This window comes from Castanea sativa, chromosome 5, assembly GCF_040712315.1.
Source record: "Castanea sativa cultivar Marrone di Chiusa Pesio chromosome 5, ASM4071231v1".
Lineage (NCBI taxonomy): Eukaryota > Viridiplantae > Streptophyta > Magnoliopsida > Fagales > Fagaceae > Castanea > Castanea sativa.
This window is the reverse complement of record NC_134017.1, coordinates 79035293-79052610: the sequence shown is the minus strand read 5'-3', so window position 1 is coordinate 79052610 and position 17318 is coordinate 79035293. Positions and strand designations below refer to the sequence as shown.

Here is a 17318-nt window from a genome sequence, read left to right as displayed (position 1 = left end):
TTCATATTGGTTTTTGTTCATTTCTATTTTGTTTTTTGTCTTACTAAATTTTTATGTCAATTGCGGAGGATATGATTTCAACTAAAATAAATTGGAGGAAAAAAATTCATGTGGTAACCCAATTTAATCAATTGAAAATCCATAGTTGATCCAAATTTTAGGATTAAGGCTTTGTTATTGTAATTTTTTATGTATGGAGAATCGATTATTTACATTTTCTATGAGGATAGGAAAGGGGAAATTTAAAAAAAAAAAAAATCGAAAAACTTTTGAGTCTTCATGGCAAAATTGGGATTTTGTTCTCATATAGTAGATGAAGGTCTTAGAATATTTTTCAATCCCAAAAAAATAAAAATAAAATGGACTTGTGAAATTTTAGATAAAAACAGTAACTTTTTTTTGTATTTATATGCGTGATTAGATAAAGGCCTTCGCTGTACAGTTTTACATTCATAGAAAACTTGCCGTGAAGGAAAATTAAGGCATAGGTATGACAAATTTTATTACAAAACTCTTACAAACTGATGCAATATTGCAAAATATCAGTTATTTAAAATTTAAAAAAAAAAAAAACCTACTGCTCATGTTTTAAGTTAAGGATTTATTAAGATTTAGGGTGCGTTTGTTTTGACAGTAAACCAATTCCGGAAAATGTTTTCAGCATTTGCGGGTGTTTGGCAACACCGGAAATTTTGGTCAAACGGAAAAGAGGAAGCGTTGACCGTAAAACACACCCTCCCCACCCGGAAAATAATTTCCATGTCTATTTTACCTTCAAATTGAGTTTTCCGTTGGAAAACACAGAGAAAGAGAAGGAGAGGGAGAGAGCAACAACCACACCAGAAAAGAGAGAGAGAGCTAGAGGGAGATCGCCGGTGAAGCCAAGATCACGCCGTCCTCAACCCAAAGGCCTGCCGGCGAGCTCGCGCCGGGCAAGATCGAGGTGCGATCTCGCGCCGTCGAGCTCGCGCAGGGCGAGATCGAGGCGCGATCTTGCGCAGTCGAGCTCGCGCCGGGCGAGATCGACGTGCGAGATCGCGCGTCGATCTCGCCCAGATCGCGCGTCAATCTCGCCCTGCGCGAGATCGCGCCGTCAAGCTCGCATCGGGCGAGATCGACGCGCGTGATCGCGCCGGCGAGAAACCCTCCCCACCGATCTCACTCTTCCTCCTCCCTGTCTCACCTCCCTCTCTCAGCTTAATTTGATTTGGCCGGTGATTTGATTTTTGTTTGTTTAGAAGTTGATGGATTTTAACGTTTTATTATAAAATTTGTTTGGAATGTGAGAAAATGGTTGAGAAAATGTGAAAAATCAGTAAAAAATTTGCATTTTCAGAATGTTACCAAACACCTGAAAATATTTTTCAAAGTATTTTTTCAAATGTTACCAAACACCTAAAAATATTTTCTTTTCCTGAAAATGTTTTCAGCTGAAATCATTTTACACCCGGAAACCATTTACTGCCGAACCAAACGCAGCCTTAAAGTAATAATAAGAATAACAATCCATTAAAGCCGGACGGTCAAGTGTCCATCTCCTTCCAGTTTTCGCTGATGACATACCTTCAAGGTTTGATTTTTAGTGACCACCCACTCAGGCAAGCCGGAATATCCATCTCCGGTTATAATTCAACAAAAAACTCCCCCAGATCTATATATATGTTTTTACAGTTTTTTGAAGCACACAATTACAAATGCAAGATGGCAAACAGCTATGATATAGTATACGTACGATAAGCATCAAACCCTTAAATAATTTCTTTCACTCGTTTCCTTAACACATTGAAACTCTGTTTGGCTTAATTTCTTTCACTCATTTCCTTAACTTATTTCTCAGTTTTTTGAGTTAATAATCCAGAAATTGAGTTAAGCCAAAATGTTGTTTTCAAAACACCAAAACTGAGTTTCACTGGCAAAGTTGTAAATTTTTGGTTCACAGTGGGCCCCACGGAAGTCTTTTCCAATCAGAAGTGAAGTTCCCACACTCCTCCCAACGGTCACTTGCGTGCCATTACTTCCAACCAACCCTCTTCACTCTCACATCACTCTCATCAGAGCACTAGGAAGCTACCTCTCAACCAAAAAACTCTCTTCTCCTTTCCCAAACCCACGACACGTCCTGACGGCAGACCAAGCTTCGACGTCCTTCCCGACCTTTGAAGCTCCAGCGCCGGCCTCTGAACAGCATCAGCTCCAAGCTCCAAGCTCCAAGCTTCGCCACTCCAAACTCTCTTCTCCTCTCCCAAACCCACTCCTTCCTTTTTTTTCTTCACCTATTTCGTTTCTCAACTTCGTCTTGTTTCTTTCTTTATTTCTTCTTTCAAGATCTTTGGGTTTTTTTTTCCTGGGTTTGTTTGGTACTTTCTATGGGTTTCTTTGTTTCTTTTTTTTTTTTTTTTTTTTTTGGGTTTGTCTGGTACTTTCTATGGTATTTTAATGGTGATTTCAAGCTTCTGATCTGATTTGTGGGTGTGAAGTTCGGACTTGAGATGTGGTTGTGGGGTTTGGATTGCTGATATGAGTTTTAGATGCACTTGACCTTGAATCACAATTTTGAAATTTGATTTTAGAAGGCAAGCTACTGGGAAAACGAATGAGATTACAAAGAAGTGGCAATATCCATAGAAAACCACTCACTTTAAATTTTGTAGCTCCATCAAAGGGTTTGAGGTGTTTGAGAGAGGAAAGTGGAAGGAAAATGAGTTTTGTTGTTGAGACTTAAGAGAGGAAAGTTTAAAGCCAAAATAAATTTGGGTTCAATCCGCAGGCAACCTAACTGTGTGCACTGCACAGTGGTCAGCCCATGGGTCTCATAAAAGGGTGAGTTTTTGTGAGTTTTTAGGCAAAAAAAAAATAGAAGTGGGTTTAGTTGCCGAACTAGGGTAGGAATGTTTTGGGGATTTTTAAGTTACGATAAATGATTGATAGGGTGATAAGTGATGAGTGGTGAGATTTGAGTGACGAGTGAATTATCACTCAACAACCAAACAAGCCCTTAGTGTCCCATCTTGCATGCGAGAAGAAAAACAACTTACCTAAGTCATCCACCAAAAAGCAACTTCTGATGCATAAACTATGAAGATAACCTTATACCTCATACTTGTTGAACTAAATAAATCCGACATTTCTAATTCCTTAAGATTTTGAAATATTGGAAATTTCTCATGATATACCTTTTGTAATTAACTTTAAGTGCCTAATTAATTATGCTGCCTAGAGCCTTGTAATTCTGTGACATGGCTTACTCTCATTTACTATGAAAATCAAAGTTTGAATCCTACCTCCCTCGTTATTGTAACTATCGAATTATTAAAAAAATTGCCTAATTATGCTGCATGAGGACCTAGTTTGTAATACGAAATCTATATGTATAATTTTACTTTGAATTCAATCTATAGATTTTTGGATAACTAATGTACATAAATTTTAATTTAAACAATGATGACATCAACATATTGTTAAGGCAAAATTACAATGTTGGTCCCTCGAGTTTATCATGTGTGTGCAATCGGTCTCTCTAGTTTGAAGCGAGCATAATTGGTCCCTCAAATTTTAAAACTAAGTTGTATTAGTCCTTTTAAAAATTGCTATTAGTAGTGTTACTTACATAATTATCCGAACAATAATTTGACATTTTTTTAATTAAAAAATTACAAAATAAATTTAGACATAAGAAACAATCTCCCCATCAAACAAACGTAATAAACAATTTGATTCACAACCCAGTATTTATTTGATTCACAACTCAGTACCAAACGAGAGAGAGAGAGAGAAGAAACCCAAGCCCTAGCTGCATCATTAAAAATATTACAAATTTTTTTAATTGAAACTTAAACCTGCACATTTTGGCTTTCTGTTAACACAGACGTAATGATTATTCTGCAAAAGTTTAGCGATACGCATTCGGGCTAGATAGCAAACTAGTTACATTGTTCTTTTAGTACCAAGTAGGTACCAAAATACAGAATTGTGCTTTACACCAAACTCTAGAGCCTTCCGTCAATATATTGCTCTTTTAGATCCTGCACTGCTTGTCGCATTGAATCTATCTTGGCTGAGTACTTCAAACATATAAGCCATTGAGCAACATGGTAGGCCATCTGGTTGGATGATACTGCAGGTAGTTTACTTTCATCCTCTCCAATTCCTAGACATTGGAAATTTGTTTAAGATATTTGATTACCTCAGTTCATGAAGAGAGGCCATTCCATATACATCAGCAAGAAAAAATCATTAAGGAAATCAAATCAAGTAAAAGGAAGACACAGATGCTACATGATTTGGATTTCAATAAACATTTTAAGAAAAATAACTAAACCAGTAAATATGTTTTAAAAGCCATAGGGGTGGGATTCTCGCTAAAGGCTGAAGTCTCCGTAAATGTCAACCAATATTTTTCAAAACTTATATGAAAAATGTGAGCAACTTTGCAAGCAGTTTTTTTTTTTTTTTAATTATTAAATCTTTAACTTACTCGTAAGGTTTAACAAGTAAGTTGGCACCAACATAATACTAAGACCCTATCAGTACCAAACAATTTGTAATTTTTTTAATTAAAAAAATGTCACATTATTAAAAAAATGTCAAGTCATTGTTCCGTTAGTCATGTAAGTAACACTACTAACGACGGTTAGTAAAAAGATTAATACAACTCAGTTTTAAATTGTGCTTGCTTCAAACTTGAAAGACCAATTGTGCACACATGGTGAACTTGAGGGACAACATTGTAGTTTCGCTGCTTCACCTATTATAAATCTCCAGAGTTTTGTTTTAGTTTTCATCATCTCATCTCTTCCATTTCAAAGTGATTGTGATCCTTTAGTCAAATGTTGTGGGCTAAATTTGGATAGTCTTTAATTTTCTATTTTTATGGTTTATTGTTGTTATTTTTAACATATGATTCTAGAATTTTTGAACGTTTCACATTTTAAATATAGTCCTTTAATTGACACTTGAACATTTTTGAACGTTTCACATTTTAAATTGACTCTTGAACATTCTTTTTTATCCGCTCAAACACTATGTTAGTATTTTTAGTGCTTTTATTTTTGTTTAAAGCATTAATGAATATAAAAATACTGGCCTCTTGTGTGCGTCTTTTTTGCAAATATTGGGCTAGGTTGCCTGCTGCTACACTAGACCCCAAAGTGTTTTGGATCAAGGAGTTGGGACCGGTCTAATAGCAACCCTCCTTGGTCCGGCTTGTGCTCAAACGATGAGTCCAAGTCCAAGGGAAGACGCTGCAAAGTGGGCTTATTCCTTGTTTCTACCGCAGAAGGAATTTTCTCCAGAATCTGTCGCAGGTCTGACTTTTCTGCTGTGCAGTAAAACTGTCTGCTGTGCAGTAAAACTATTTGCTCCGCTATAAAGCTTTCTACTGTGCAATTAAGCTTTCTGGTGTGCTAATAGAGCTGTCTACCGTGCAGTGAAGTTTTGAAAAATACCAAATCAAGCAAGTGTTTGCTTACATGGGTTAGCATATTCTCAAATATATACATACATATATTCATAAGAGAAGTGCTACGTCCACAACATTTTTACAACATTTTTACAACAAATCATAGGTGGTTAGTTGTTATTGGTTCAAATTTGAACCTAACACTAAGATTACTTTTTTGCCCTAACAATAACAACCAGTAACATCCTGCCACTTAAGATTTGTTGTAAAAATGTTGTAAAAATGTTGTGGACATATCATTTCTCTATTCATAAATATACTTATACGTATACACAGAATGTGAGAAGCAAAATGTATGTATATATATATATATATATATATATATATATATATATATACTTGTGGCAAGATAATGGGTCCAAAGTAAAACACGTAACAACAAATATAGAAGAAAGCTTCGGCAGGAAAGGTTAAGATAACACGGTAAATACAATAAAAAGATGTTACAGCAGAATAACTAGTACAGCAAGTAAAAATACCACAGCAGGACAACTGATGCGGTAGACATGATAAAAAACGTGCTACAGTAGGATAACTAAATACAGCAGATTTAAGTTTTAATGAGTGAAATCAAATACATTTGCGCTCAAAATCAAATATTGAGTCTTCCCATAAAATAAGTAAATCAAGAAGGAACCTAAACCCCAAATTGAACAACCTTGTCATAGGCTCCTACCATAAGCTTTTGCCATCAAAGTTGTGCATTTTGGAGAATAGGCCTAAATGGCTACTAGCTATCATTTTTTTGGAGACTTCAGAGAGTGTGTTTGCTAAAAGGAAGGGAAAAGATGGTCTATTGATGTATGCTCCTATTCCTGCCACGTTTTCTCTCTTCTTTTTACCACTTTCTTTCTTTCTCTCCGTTCTTTTTTTTTTTTTTTTACTCTTAGTTTCCTTACTACTCTCTTGCCGTAAATTGTTTTTCTCATTTAGGTCTTTTCCTTTAAGTGCTTCCTCTCTTGGGTCCCATTCCCATTAGGTCTCCCGTGCTTCCTTCCTCCCTCTGGGTTCCTCTCCCTTTCTTTCATCCATGGCTACCTCCTTTTATAGTGAGCTAATTCAATGAGATTTCTCCCTTTTACCCTTAGGGCTTCGCCAACTATTTTTGGTTCCTTGTGAGCATCCATTCAAGACCACCCACTAACCCATTGGTTGCCCCGACCATTGTGTTTGCTGCACCCTTACTCATTTCATGACAAAATTCATTTTTGTTTGTTCTTGCTGTATACTTCTACTCTAGGTTCAAATGGATAAGGATTGGACTACCTCACTACCTAGCTCTATGGCATGCATCAGATGGTCCCAACCATCCACTACTTCTTTTGGGTAAGATACCACCCCAGCAAGGCATTTTCCCAAAAGAAGTTATGGCAAGAAACCAAATATAGACCCCCTTTTCCCCCCACCACCAAACCACACCCTCTGAATCTCCTTGACCGTGAGCCCACCTCCCTTGTATTGGCTGGGTACAAGTTAGTGGTGCCCCGGCCCTTCTGTGCTTGCTCTGTTATCTTCTGTTTTTGTCTCCCACGCCATTTCTGCCATAGCAGATTTGTTCTGTTTCTACCTGCTATGTGTTCTTTGTCTTGTTTCATCATGCATTTCCTGTTGCGTTTGTCATTTTTCTTTGGTTTAACTTTTCTTTCCTTCACGTGATTCCTGCTGCTGACACTTCCTGCCATTCCTTATCGTGCTTCTTCATATTAGCTTTCACGCATATCTTCTTTATCCAAAAGGATTTGGGCCTTTATGGGCCAAATAATATTGATTGGATCAAAGGGTCTTGGGCCCAATTTATCTTCATCTGCCGAAACCATTCTGCCAGAAAACTGTATTCTGCGGCAGAGCTGTATTCTGCGGCAGATTCGTATTTTGTGGTAGATTTGTATTGTTGTAGCTCACTTTCCCATGCATTTCTTTCTTTAGACCTCTCTTGCTCTTTGGTCTTCTTGGTGGGCTATTTGGGCCTTACTTTTCATTGGGCTTTCCTTCTCATGGATTGGCAAAAATGGGCATTAACACCTCTTCACAAGTACTTGCTCAAAGGCTTTTCTACTTTTTTTTTTTTAATATTACTTTCTACTCATTTTAATTTAGGGTTATTATTATTATTATTATTATTATTATTATTATTATTATTATATAATTTTTGTAGTTGCCTACTTCCAAAACTTTAGGCTCCCCTTCAACTAACAACTATCTAATTCAAAAACTTAACAAAATCAATAAAAACATTCATAATGGTAATTGTATTTTAGCCAAAAATATATATATATATATATTTTACGTACCACCAAAAAACCATGTGTTATTGGAGAAGCTAAAACAATTTTTTTTTTAATTACAGTAAATTGGTATAAATACCAATTGACTATAACAAGTCGTTAAAAATAAAATACAATATTTTATTAAGATCGATTATCACTCTACCTTCAATTAAAAAACTCAAATTCTGTCTCTTCCTTTTTTATTTTAATGAATTGTTTATATTATTTTAAAGAAGTGTAAAAAATAGAATCTTTGGTGTTGAATATATTATAAAGTGAGGTAGTAAAATAGATAAATTAACTTTTTGAAATGCTAAAAGCTAAATTTTTTAGCTCTACCATTGAGAATGCTCTAACTTCAAGAAAAAAAATCCAAGCCAACTTAGTATTAAAAGAAATTATTGTTTTCTCGTCTTTATTGGTAAATGATTGCATATTAATGTATTAATAAAAAATAATGATTTTGTATATTTATAATTTGTTAGTACTATATGAATGCCTATGTAAAATTTTTGTTTCCTTATACTTTGGCCCCCTCTAACTTGAAATCTTGGGTCCATTCTTGCTAGGGATGTGAAGAGATGTAAAAAAATAAAATAAAAAATAATGTATAAACCCCAAATTAATTAGAGTTGAAAGTTGAAACAAATACCAGATTACAAAAATAGAGAAGCCAGCACGCACAACGTGAGTGTGACGAGGCTAGTCATTATAAATACATATACTTATCCCTCCATGAAAATTTCAGATTTTCATTTATAGCAATAGGTAGCTGTTATCCCCTACAAATACCAACCACCATTGAAACCATTCTCTCACGCTCTTTCTAACCCAAACCAGCACAGCAGTTTACAAACTTACAATGAAGGCCCAGAAGTATTGCTTTTACCTTCTAACCCTTCTCATCATTCCAATCTACGCAACAGCCAGAGGAGGAAAACATAGTGGTCTTGATGCTTTAGATGACTGGCAGCCGATAACAAACGTCAATGACGAAGCTGTGAAGAAGATAGGACAGTTCGCGGTGTACGAGTACAACAGGAATTCTAATTCTAATTTGGTGTTCGACAAAGTGGTGAGCGGCGAGTCCCGATTCTCAGACGGGACCTATTACCGGCTCGTCTTGGCAGCTAAGAATGGTGCGAAGACCAGAAACTACAAAGCTATTGTGTTTGACCAACCTTGGTCGTATACAAGGAAACTTACCAACTTTGATCCAGCTTAAAGAATTGACCTTAAATTAAAAAGGGTGGTTGTTGAATGTTCAATGTGACCAAACTTCTTTTGGTTTGATTTAGAGAACAAATAAATTACCTCAAAAAATAATAAAAGGATTTGCATAACAAATTTATAAAGAGTTGGAACTATTGTTATTTTTCTTACCCTTTCATATTGGTTTTGCGTATTTCATTTTTGTTTTGGTTTTATTAATACAGAATTGTGCTTTACACCAAACTCTAGAGCCTTCCGTCAATATATTGCTCTTTTAGATCCTGCAATGCTTGTCAAATTGAATCCTCATCTTGGATGGAGTAATTCAAATATATAAGCCCTTAAGCAACATGGTAGGCCATCTGGATTGGATGATACTGCAGATAGTTTACTTCCATCCTCTTCACATCCTAGACATTGGAGATATGTTTAAGATGTCAGATTACCGCAGTTCATGAAGAGGGGCCATTCCATATACATCAGCAAGAAAAATTTATTAAGGAAACCAAATCAAGTAAAAGGAAGACACAGACTCTTTTGGATTTCAATAAGCATTTTTTTAAAAAAAACTATACTAGTAAATATGTTTTAAAAGCCACAGGGGTGGGACAGCGACTAAAGGCTAAGCCTCCGTAAATGTCAACCAATATTTTTCAAAAATTATATGAAAAATGTGAGCAACTTTGCAAGCAGTTTTTTTTTTAATATTTATTTATTTTTTATTTTTATTTTTTAAATCATTAGCTTACTCGTAAGGTTTAACAAGTAAGTTGGCACCAACATAATTCTAAGACCCAATCAGTACCAAACAATTTGTAATTTTTTTAATTAAAAAATGCCACATTTTTAAAAAAAATGTCAAGTCATTGTTTCGTTAGCCATATAAGTAATACCCTCGCAAAAATTCAAATATCATCGCAAAAGGTTATTAGCGAGGGCATATGGCCCTCGAAGGCCGTCGTATTTGCTCTTGTTGCTAAAAGAGATTTTGCGACCATACATTCGCAAATAGATAATTTACGAGGGCAATCCACCGTCGTTACTGAACAAATCTACCCTCACAAATATATTACCAAACAACGAGAAAAGTCGACGACTTATTTTTAGCGAGGGGAAGTAGTCATCGTTAACAACTATTTGTGAGGACTTTTATACCCTCGCAATTAATTATTTGCAAATTTCAAACTAACGTCATACTTTTTAGCGACATATATTGGCATCGCTAAAATTTATTTGTGAGGACTTTTAACCTTTCGCAACTTATTTTTAGTGAGGGAAAACAGTCATCGTTAATAACTAATTGTGAGGACCTTTATACCCTCGCAATTAGTTATTTACGAATTTCAAATTAACGACGAGACAAATAATGACGTCGGTAAAATTTATTTGCAAAGGATTTTAACCCCTCGCAATTAGTTAGGAATAATAGTGATTTTAAATTGCGAGGGACTTTGTCGTCACTATAAAGTTATTTATGACCAAATTTTTATGTCATCAGTGGTAATATTTTATATAATTTTTGAAATATTTTATTATCTATTTATTTATAATTTATTTTATATCATTTTTGTTTAACTATCATGTTACAATAGTCCAATAATTACTAAAAATTGATCCATCGAAACATAAAAATTCATATAAGTTCAAACTTTAAAATATAAAATATACAAAGAAATCCTTAAATTAAACCTTGTTTAAACTTAAACAACTAGAATTATGACAAGATCTATATTAGTCTTCCTCTGAGTCACCCTCCAAGCTGTTTTCGACCTCTATGTTATTGTTTGAGTTGTCCTCTTCATCTCTGCTAGTACCATCCTTAAAAAAAAAAATTTAATATAAAAAAAAAAACATTAAACATGAGTTAAAATGAAACAATTAAAGTAAATTTGTAATTGTATCAATGCTTCAATAAATAAGTACACATACCATATCAAATCTAATCATATATTAATATATCATAAACAACAGTAATAACTTCTTTTTTTTAATTTAACATTAATAATAACTGAATTTAATTACTTAAACCACTATCAAAATTAAATATAAAGTAAGATGATATAACAATTTCGAATTTATGTGCAACAGCTAACAAAGCCCTTCACACAATCCAAAGCTTAAAGTAAGAATGGATATATATTGGCCCTTGAAGTTAACAAAAGTAAAATTTCAAGTCCAAACCTAGCCACTGGTTACAACAGGTTCGCCCAATGCAAACCTTGGCCAGTTCGCCCAATGCAAACCTTGACCAATACTATTAATTATTGTCAGCAGTAATTTTGTCCTAAAACTAAAAGATAGGATAGGCCAAATTATCAAACAAGGATGCTTCTATGATGGTCTTGCAAGGGAAAAAAAACACCAAGGCACTTCATGAACATCAGGGAGAGACCCTTAACAGTGCATGAAGACAAGGGTTCAGAGCTATGGTTTTACTGGTAGAAACAAAACAAGAAGCAATCAATGTAAACATAAATGGTCCAGGCAAAACATGAGCTTCAATGAAACCATACATGGAAGAAATCACAAAGTTTTGTTTGGTTCTTATAAATGTTACTGTTTTGTACCCAGAAAACAAAAACAATTATTAGTACTACACGCGTGATTTTTCCTAAATGATAACCCACATACTTACAATAAGACTCAAACCCCAAATAAAAAGGACAATATGGTTTGCATGTTCCCAGAAATGTGACTATTGTTTTGCACAAAAAAAAAAACAAGTACTTAAAGCAATAACGCCAATAAACATTTATGGACTAGTTTAACAATAATAATAACATAATTGATTACTTGAACCACAATCAAAATTAAATATAAAATAAAATAATATAACAATTGTGAAAAATGTAAACCACAAAACACATATGATATACAAAATTAAATACAAAACCTATACACAGCCGTCAAAACAGTAGATAGTATCATAGTCCTATTATCTTTTATCAAAACTAAATATAAAATAATATAATATTATAATAGCTACAAGCTGTAAACCATAGCAAACCAATATAAAGTTGTAGAAGATCCAAGAGGCAAAAGCATAAGTTTGAAATTGTACCGTGGTATGCCCATTGACTGCACCTTTTGTGCAAACTTTTCCTCAAGCTTCTCCACAACTTTTGCTAGTTGGAATCCATTTCCTCTCTACGACGTGCCTCCAAATCTTCTTTTTCTTTTGTAAAATCTTCTCTGCAACTTTTGCTACTATCTTTACTAAATGAAGTCAATCCGTACACATCCTTTGCCTTAATACCTATTCCCATGCCAAGAATACGACCATGACTTGGTTCACCAACCACTTCACGAAAGATCTGATAATCATTTGTCTTAGTACCTTCAAAAACAACTTTGGCCATTATGGCATCCATTTTTTCCTACACATAGATAAAAACCACGTGGGTAATCAAAACAACAAAAAAACTAAAGCTGATAACAAAATTAAAATTTTGGTATAAGTTGCATACATATTGAGAATATTTAAGAAAATCACCACACACTTAAGAGTGGTGAGAGCTGTACATATATATAGTCATTTTACAGATTGTATAGCATAATTACATATAAATATTGATGACAAAATAAATGGAAATAATTGACTAAACAAGCTCCTATAATTGAGGGTCAATGGTTGCACATATGGTAAGCCTTAGATTATGGCAGAGGATCCTCAACACCCCCCCGCAAGCTAAGCGTTGGATTAGGACAAACGTGAAGCTTGGAGCGAAAAAATTGAAAGAGAGGCCGAGGCAAACTTTTAGTGAAAAGATCGGCAACCTGTAAGTGAGAGGGCACATATTGGGTGCGAAGTTTGCCAGCGACAACAAGTTCGCGAAGAAAGTGGTAGTCTAACTCAACATGCTTGGCCCGCTTGTGAGAAACAGGGTTGGAGCTCAAAAAAATGGCACTTTTGTTGTCGCATAATAGAAGAGGCTGCTGTGAAAGAGAAACTTTGAGGTCACGAAGGAGATGCATGAGCCAAAGAAGTTCAGCAGCAGTGAGAGCAAGGGCACGATACTCAGACTCACAGCTTGAACGAGAAACTGTAGGTTGCTTCTTGGCACTCCAAGAAACCAAATTGTTGCCAAGGTAAATGGAATAACCAGAGGTAGAGCGACGAGTGTCTGGACATCCGGCCCAGTCGGCATCAGAGTAAGCAACTAAAGCACCCGGAGTAGTGGAGGAACGAAAATTGAGGCCAAAATGTAGTGTACCTTTGACATAGCAAAGAATGCGCTTTACAGCAAGAAAGTGGTCTTCAGTCGGAGAGTGGAGGAACTGACTGACAGAGTTGACTGCATGAGCAATATCGGGACGCGTGATAGTCAAATACTGAAGGGCACCTACAAGAGATCTGTAAAGAGTGGGATCCGGAAACAAAGGACCATCAGAAGACAGGTGCTGAGAAACAACCATAGGGGTGTGAATAGGCTTGCTATCAAGTAACTGAGCGCGAGTGAGAATGTCACGCGCATATTTCAGCTGACTAAGAAAAAGACCATCAGTGGTTGGTGTTGCTTCAAGACCAAGGAAGTAACTGAGAGAACCCAAATCCTTAGTAGCAAACTCAGAATGAAGCTTACAAGTGAAGCGGTCAAGAAGAGAGGAGTTGTTTCCTATAAGAATGATGTCATCAACATAAAGAAGCAAATAAATAATGTCAGACTGCCTGTGAAAGACAAAGAGTGATGTATCTGCACGACTGCAATAAAAACCAAGGTGAATGAGGAAAGAGCTGAATCGCTGAAACCAGGCACGAGGTGCTTGTTTGAGGCCATAAAGAGCTTTCTTCAACAGACAAACATGATTAGGAAAGCGAGGATCAATATACCCAGGAGGCTATTCCATATAGACTTGTTCAGTAAGATGACCATTGAGGAATGCATTTTTGACATCAAGTTGGCGGAGAGGCCATTGGTTGGTCACAGCAAGTGAAAGGACAACACGGATAGTGGTAGCCTTGATGACAGGGCTGAAAGTGTCAGTGTAGTCAAGACCAGGTACCTGTGTATAGCCTTTGGCAACAAGGCGGGCTTTGAGACGCTCGATAGATCCATCGGGCAAATACTTGGTCTGATACACCCATTTGGAACCCACAATGTTGGTGTTGGCAGGTCGAGGAACCAAAATCCAGGTATGATTATTTTGCAAGGCTTGAACCTCTTCATCCATGGTGGCAAGCCAAGCAGGATTCTTAGCAGCAGTTTTAAACCCTTTGGGCTCATTAGAAGCCAGGAGAGCAGAGAGAAGACCAGAGGATCCCAAAAAAGCAAGATTTGCTGGATGTCGAGTTTTGAAAATACCAGCTTTGGCTCGTGTAAGCATAGGGTGAGAACTCACTAGAGGGTCAGCAACAGGAGCAGCAGGGGGCAGCTCAGTGGGTACAAGAGAAGCTGGGCTAGGGTCCGAGTGTGACAAAGAGGGACCTGCAAGCGAATCATCGACCTGCAAAGACTCATCCACGGGATCAGTACAAAGAACACATGGGCTAGATTTGGATTGAGTAATGTGCGGGGAATAGGGCACAGGGGAGGATGGGGGCATGTCTGAATGGGGAAGACTGGGTTCCAAAAAATTTGAAAATTGGAGGGAGGATATGGGTTGAGCGTGTGAGGTATCGAGGGAGGGAAAACAATTTTCATCAAATTGAGCGTGTCGGGTGATATATAGCCTAGAGGTAGTGGGGTCAAGACAACGGAACCCCTTATAAGAGGGGCTGTATCCCATAAAAATGCAAGGAATACTACGGGGGGAAAATTTATTAGGCATATAATCACGTAAACAAGGATAAACCCGACAACCAAAAGGATGAAAATTTTCATAATTTGGCGGAGAACCATAGAGAAGCTCAAAAGGGGACTTACCTCCGAGAAGTGGTGTGGGCAAGCGGTTGATGATGTAAGCTGCAGTGCTAAAGGCGTCAACCCAAAAGCGAGGAGAAGTGTGTGAATGGAAAAGCAAGGCCAAACCAGTCTCAGTCACATGACGGTGTTTTCTTTCAGCACGACCATTTTGGGCAGGAGTATATGGACAAGACAGTTGATGATGAATGCCAGAGGTACGAAGATGAGTTTTAAAGCTATTGCTAGTAAATTCTGCACCACCGTCACTTTGAAAAATTTTGATATGAGAAGAAAATTGATTTTCTACAAATTTTTGAAATTGAATAAAGATATCATAGAAGTCAGATTTCAATTTTAAGGGATAAAGCCAAGTAAAGCGAGAATAATCATCAATAAACAAAACATAGTAGATAAAACCCAAATTTGATTTTACAGGTGAGGGACCCCATATATCGCAATAAATAAGATCTAACACATTGGATGACCTATGTTCAGTGCGAGAATAGGGCAAACGATGACTTTTCGCAAGTTGACATGTATCACATAATGTAGGAGATGGCAATAAGGAGGTAAGAAAAAGCTGTCCTTTTTTATTTAATAAAGAAATAATAGAATGATTTACATGGCCAAGGCGAGCATGCCATAAATCATACGAAGCATGAAGAGATTTATTTTTAAGGACAGAAATAAAGGCGGAATTTCTGCGCTCTAGCACATATAAGCCTCCATCACGTTGACCGATTGCCACCACCTTTCCCGTTTGAAGATTCTGGATAGTGAAAAAATTATTAGTAAAGGTAACGGATAAAGGAAAATCATTTGTTAATTTGCTAATGGACAAAAGATTTTTAGTGAGGTGGGGAACAACCAAAACATCTAGCAATTGAAGATTTGGGGAAGGGGAATGTTTACCAGTGTGGGTTATAGGTAGAGAGGCACCATTCCATACAACTACACAATCCTTACCCGTGTAGGTGGTGGAGTGATCCAAATTTGAGTGGGCTGGAGTCATGTGGGCCGAAGCCCCTGTGTCCAAAAACCAATCAGAGGCATCATTCCCAGACAGAGAGCACGAAGAGGTGAAGGCTTCTGCAAGGTGCGCTGTGGGTTCATGCCTGTCATAGCGTTGCCTACACCGATCTGCGTAATGTCCTTCCAAGTGGCAGATCTGACAGCGAGGTGGACGGCGACTTGGGTTGGTGTTGGCACGGCCCTGTCCATGACTGGAAGAGTCACTGCTGAAACCATTTCCGCGGCCACGTTTGAGGTGAGAGAAGCCACCTCCACGATGAGAAGAGGTCCGGGCAGCAGTGAACGCTGCAGCTGAGTGCGCCGGAGGCTCTAGAGATTTTTGAAAGAGTTCAAAACTCTCAGCTTTAGACACAAGGTCAGAGAAGCAGGGGAGAGGGGTTTGAGCCATTTGAGCAGTAGAAAAACTGGAGAAATCAGGCCCAAGACCACGGAGAAACCAGTGGACTTTGTCGGTTCCATCAACAGGGCGACCAATGGCGTGAAGCTGATCACATAAGGCCTTGAAGGCACGAGCATAGGCAGTGACTGAACGGGTGCCACGTTTCATCAATTGGAGGTCGTCTTTGAGACGGATTTCGCGGGCCTTGGAGCGGTGGCTGAAGGTGTTTTCGAGGGCGGTCCATACCTCACGAGATGTGGAGAGGCCAACGGCTTCAGCCATGGCTTCTTCTGTGAGGGAGGAGAGGAGAAGACTAAGGAGGCGTTGGTCAGCTGCTTTCCACGCCAGGTGTTTGTTGTTTGGTGTCTGAGAGGTGGGGGGGTCGAATAGGGGTGGCGGCACAAGGGTTCCATCCACATGACCCAGCAAACCTTGACTCTCAAGGAGGGGAAGAAGTTGACTCTTCCATAGAAGATAGTTGGAGGAGGAAAGCTTGATGGTAACCATGTGAATCATGGTGTTGAAGGGAAGAAGGGTGGAAGAAGAATCGAAAGAAGAATCAGAGGCCATTGTGGATCGTGGGATGCTAATCCAGGTAAGGCTCTGATACCATGAGAATATTTAAGAAAATCACCACACACTTAAGAGTGGTGAGAGCTATACATATATATAGTCATTTTACAGATTGTATAGCATAATTACATATAAATATTGATGACAAAATAAATGGAAATAATTGACTAAACAAGCTCCTATAATTGAGGGTCAATGGTTGCACATATGGTAAGCCTTAGATTATGGCAGAGGATCCTCAACACATATAATGCCTTAGCATGATCAGTTGCCCATTCTTTGCCATCCTTCTTTGTGTGAAGTTTTTTAAAGCAATCAATGAGGCTAGGCTCAGAGCCCGTCTCAAGATGCTACAATATTTAAAAGAAAAAAAAACATTGGTAAAGTTATTAAACTATGTAAACAAACAATAAAATGTAAAACTATTTGATAATAATATGATATACCATTTCATATCTGTACTTGGCCATTGGTACAAAACCTGTAGTAGAGAAAATTTTAGACTTATTTTTGTTATCCTTATTTGTCGAACTTATCTCCTGCACACATAATTC

At 37.2% G+C, this 17318-nt stretch overlaps 2 protein-coding genes across 2 annotated transcripts; one reads left to right on the top strand and one right to left on the bottom strand.

The window, feature by feature from the left end:
- Positions 1-8587: 8587 nt before the first annotated feature.
- LOC142635885 (cysteine proteinase inhibitor 5-like) lies at positions 8588-8950 on the top strand. Its single transcript, XM_075809944.1, has one exon. The coding sequence runs from the start codon at positions 8588-8590 to the stop codon at positions 8948-8950; it is 363 nt and encodes a 120-aa protein (XP_075666059.1).
- Positions 8951-12062: 3112 nt separating this feature from the next.
- LOC142635884 (uncharacterized) lies at positions 12063-16761 on the bottom strand. The gene is made up of 4 exons (XM_075809943.1): positions 15403-16761; positions 13792-14382; positions 12715-13725; positions 12063-12314 (listed from the first exon to the last, which is right to left on the bottom strand). The coding sequence occupies exons 1-4, from the start codon at positions 16759-16761 to the stop codon at positions 12063-12065; spliced, it is 3213 nt and encodes a 1070-aa protein (XP_075666058.1).
- Positions 16762-17318: the final 557 nt, after the last annotated feature.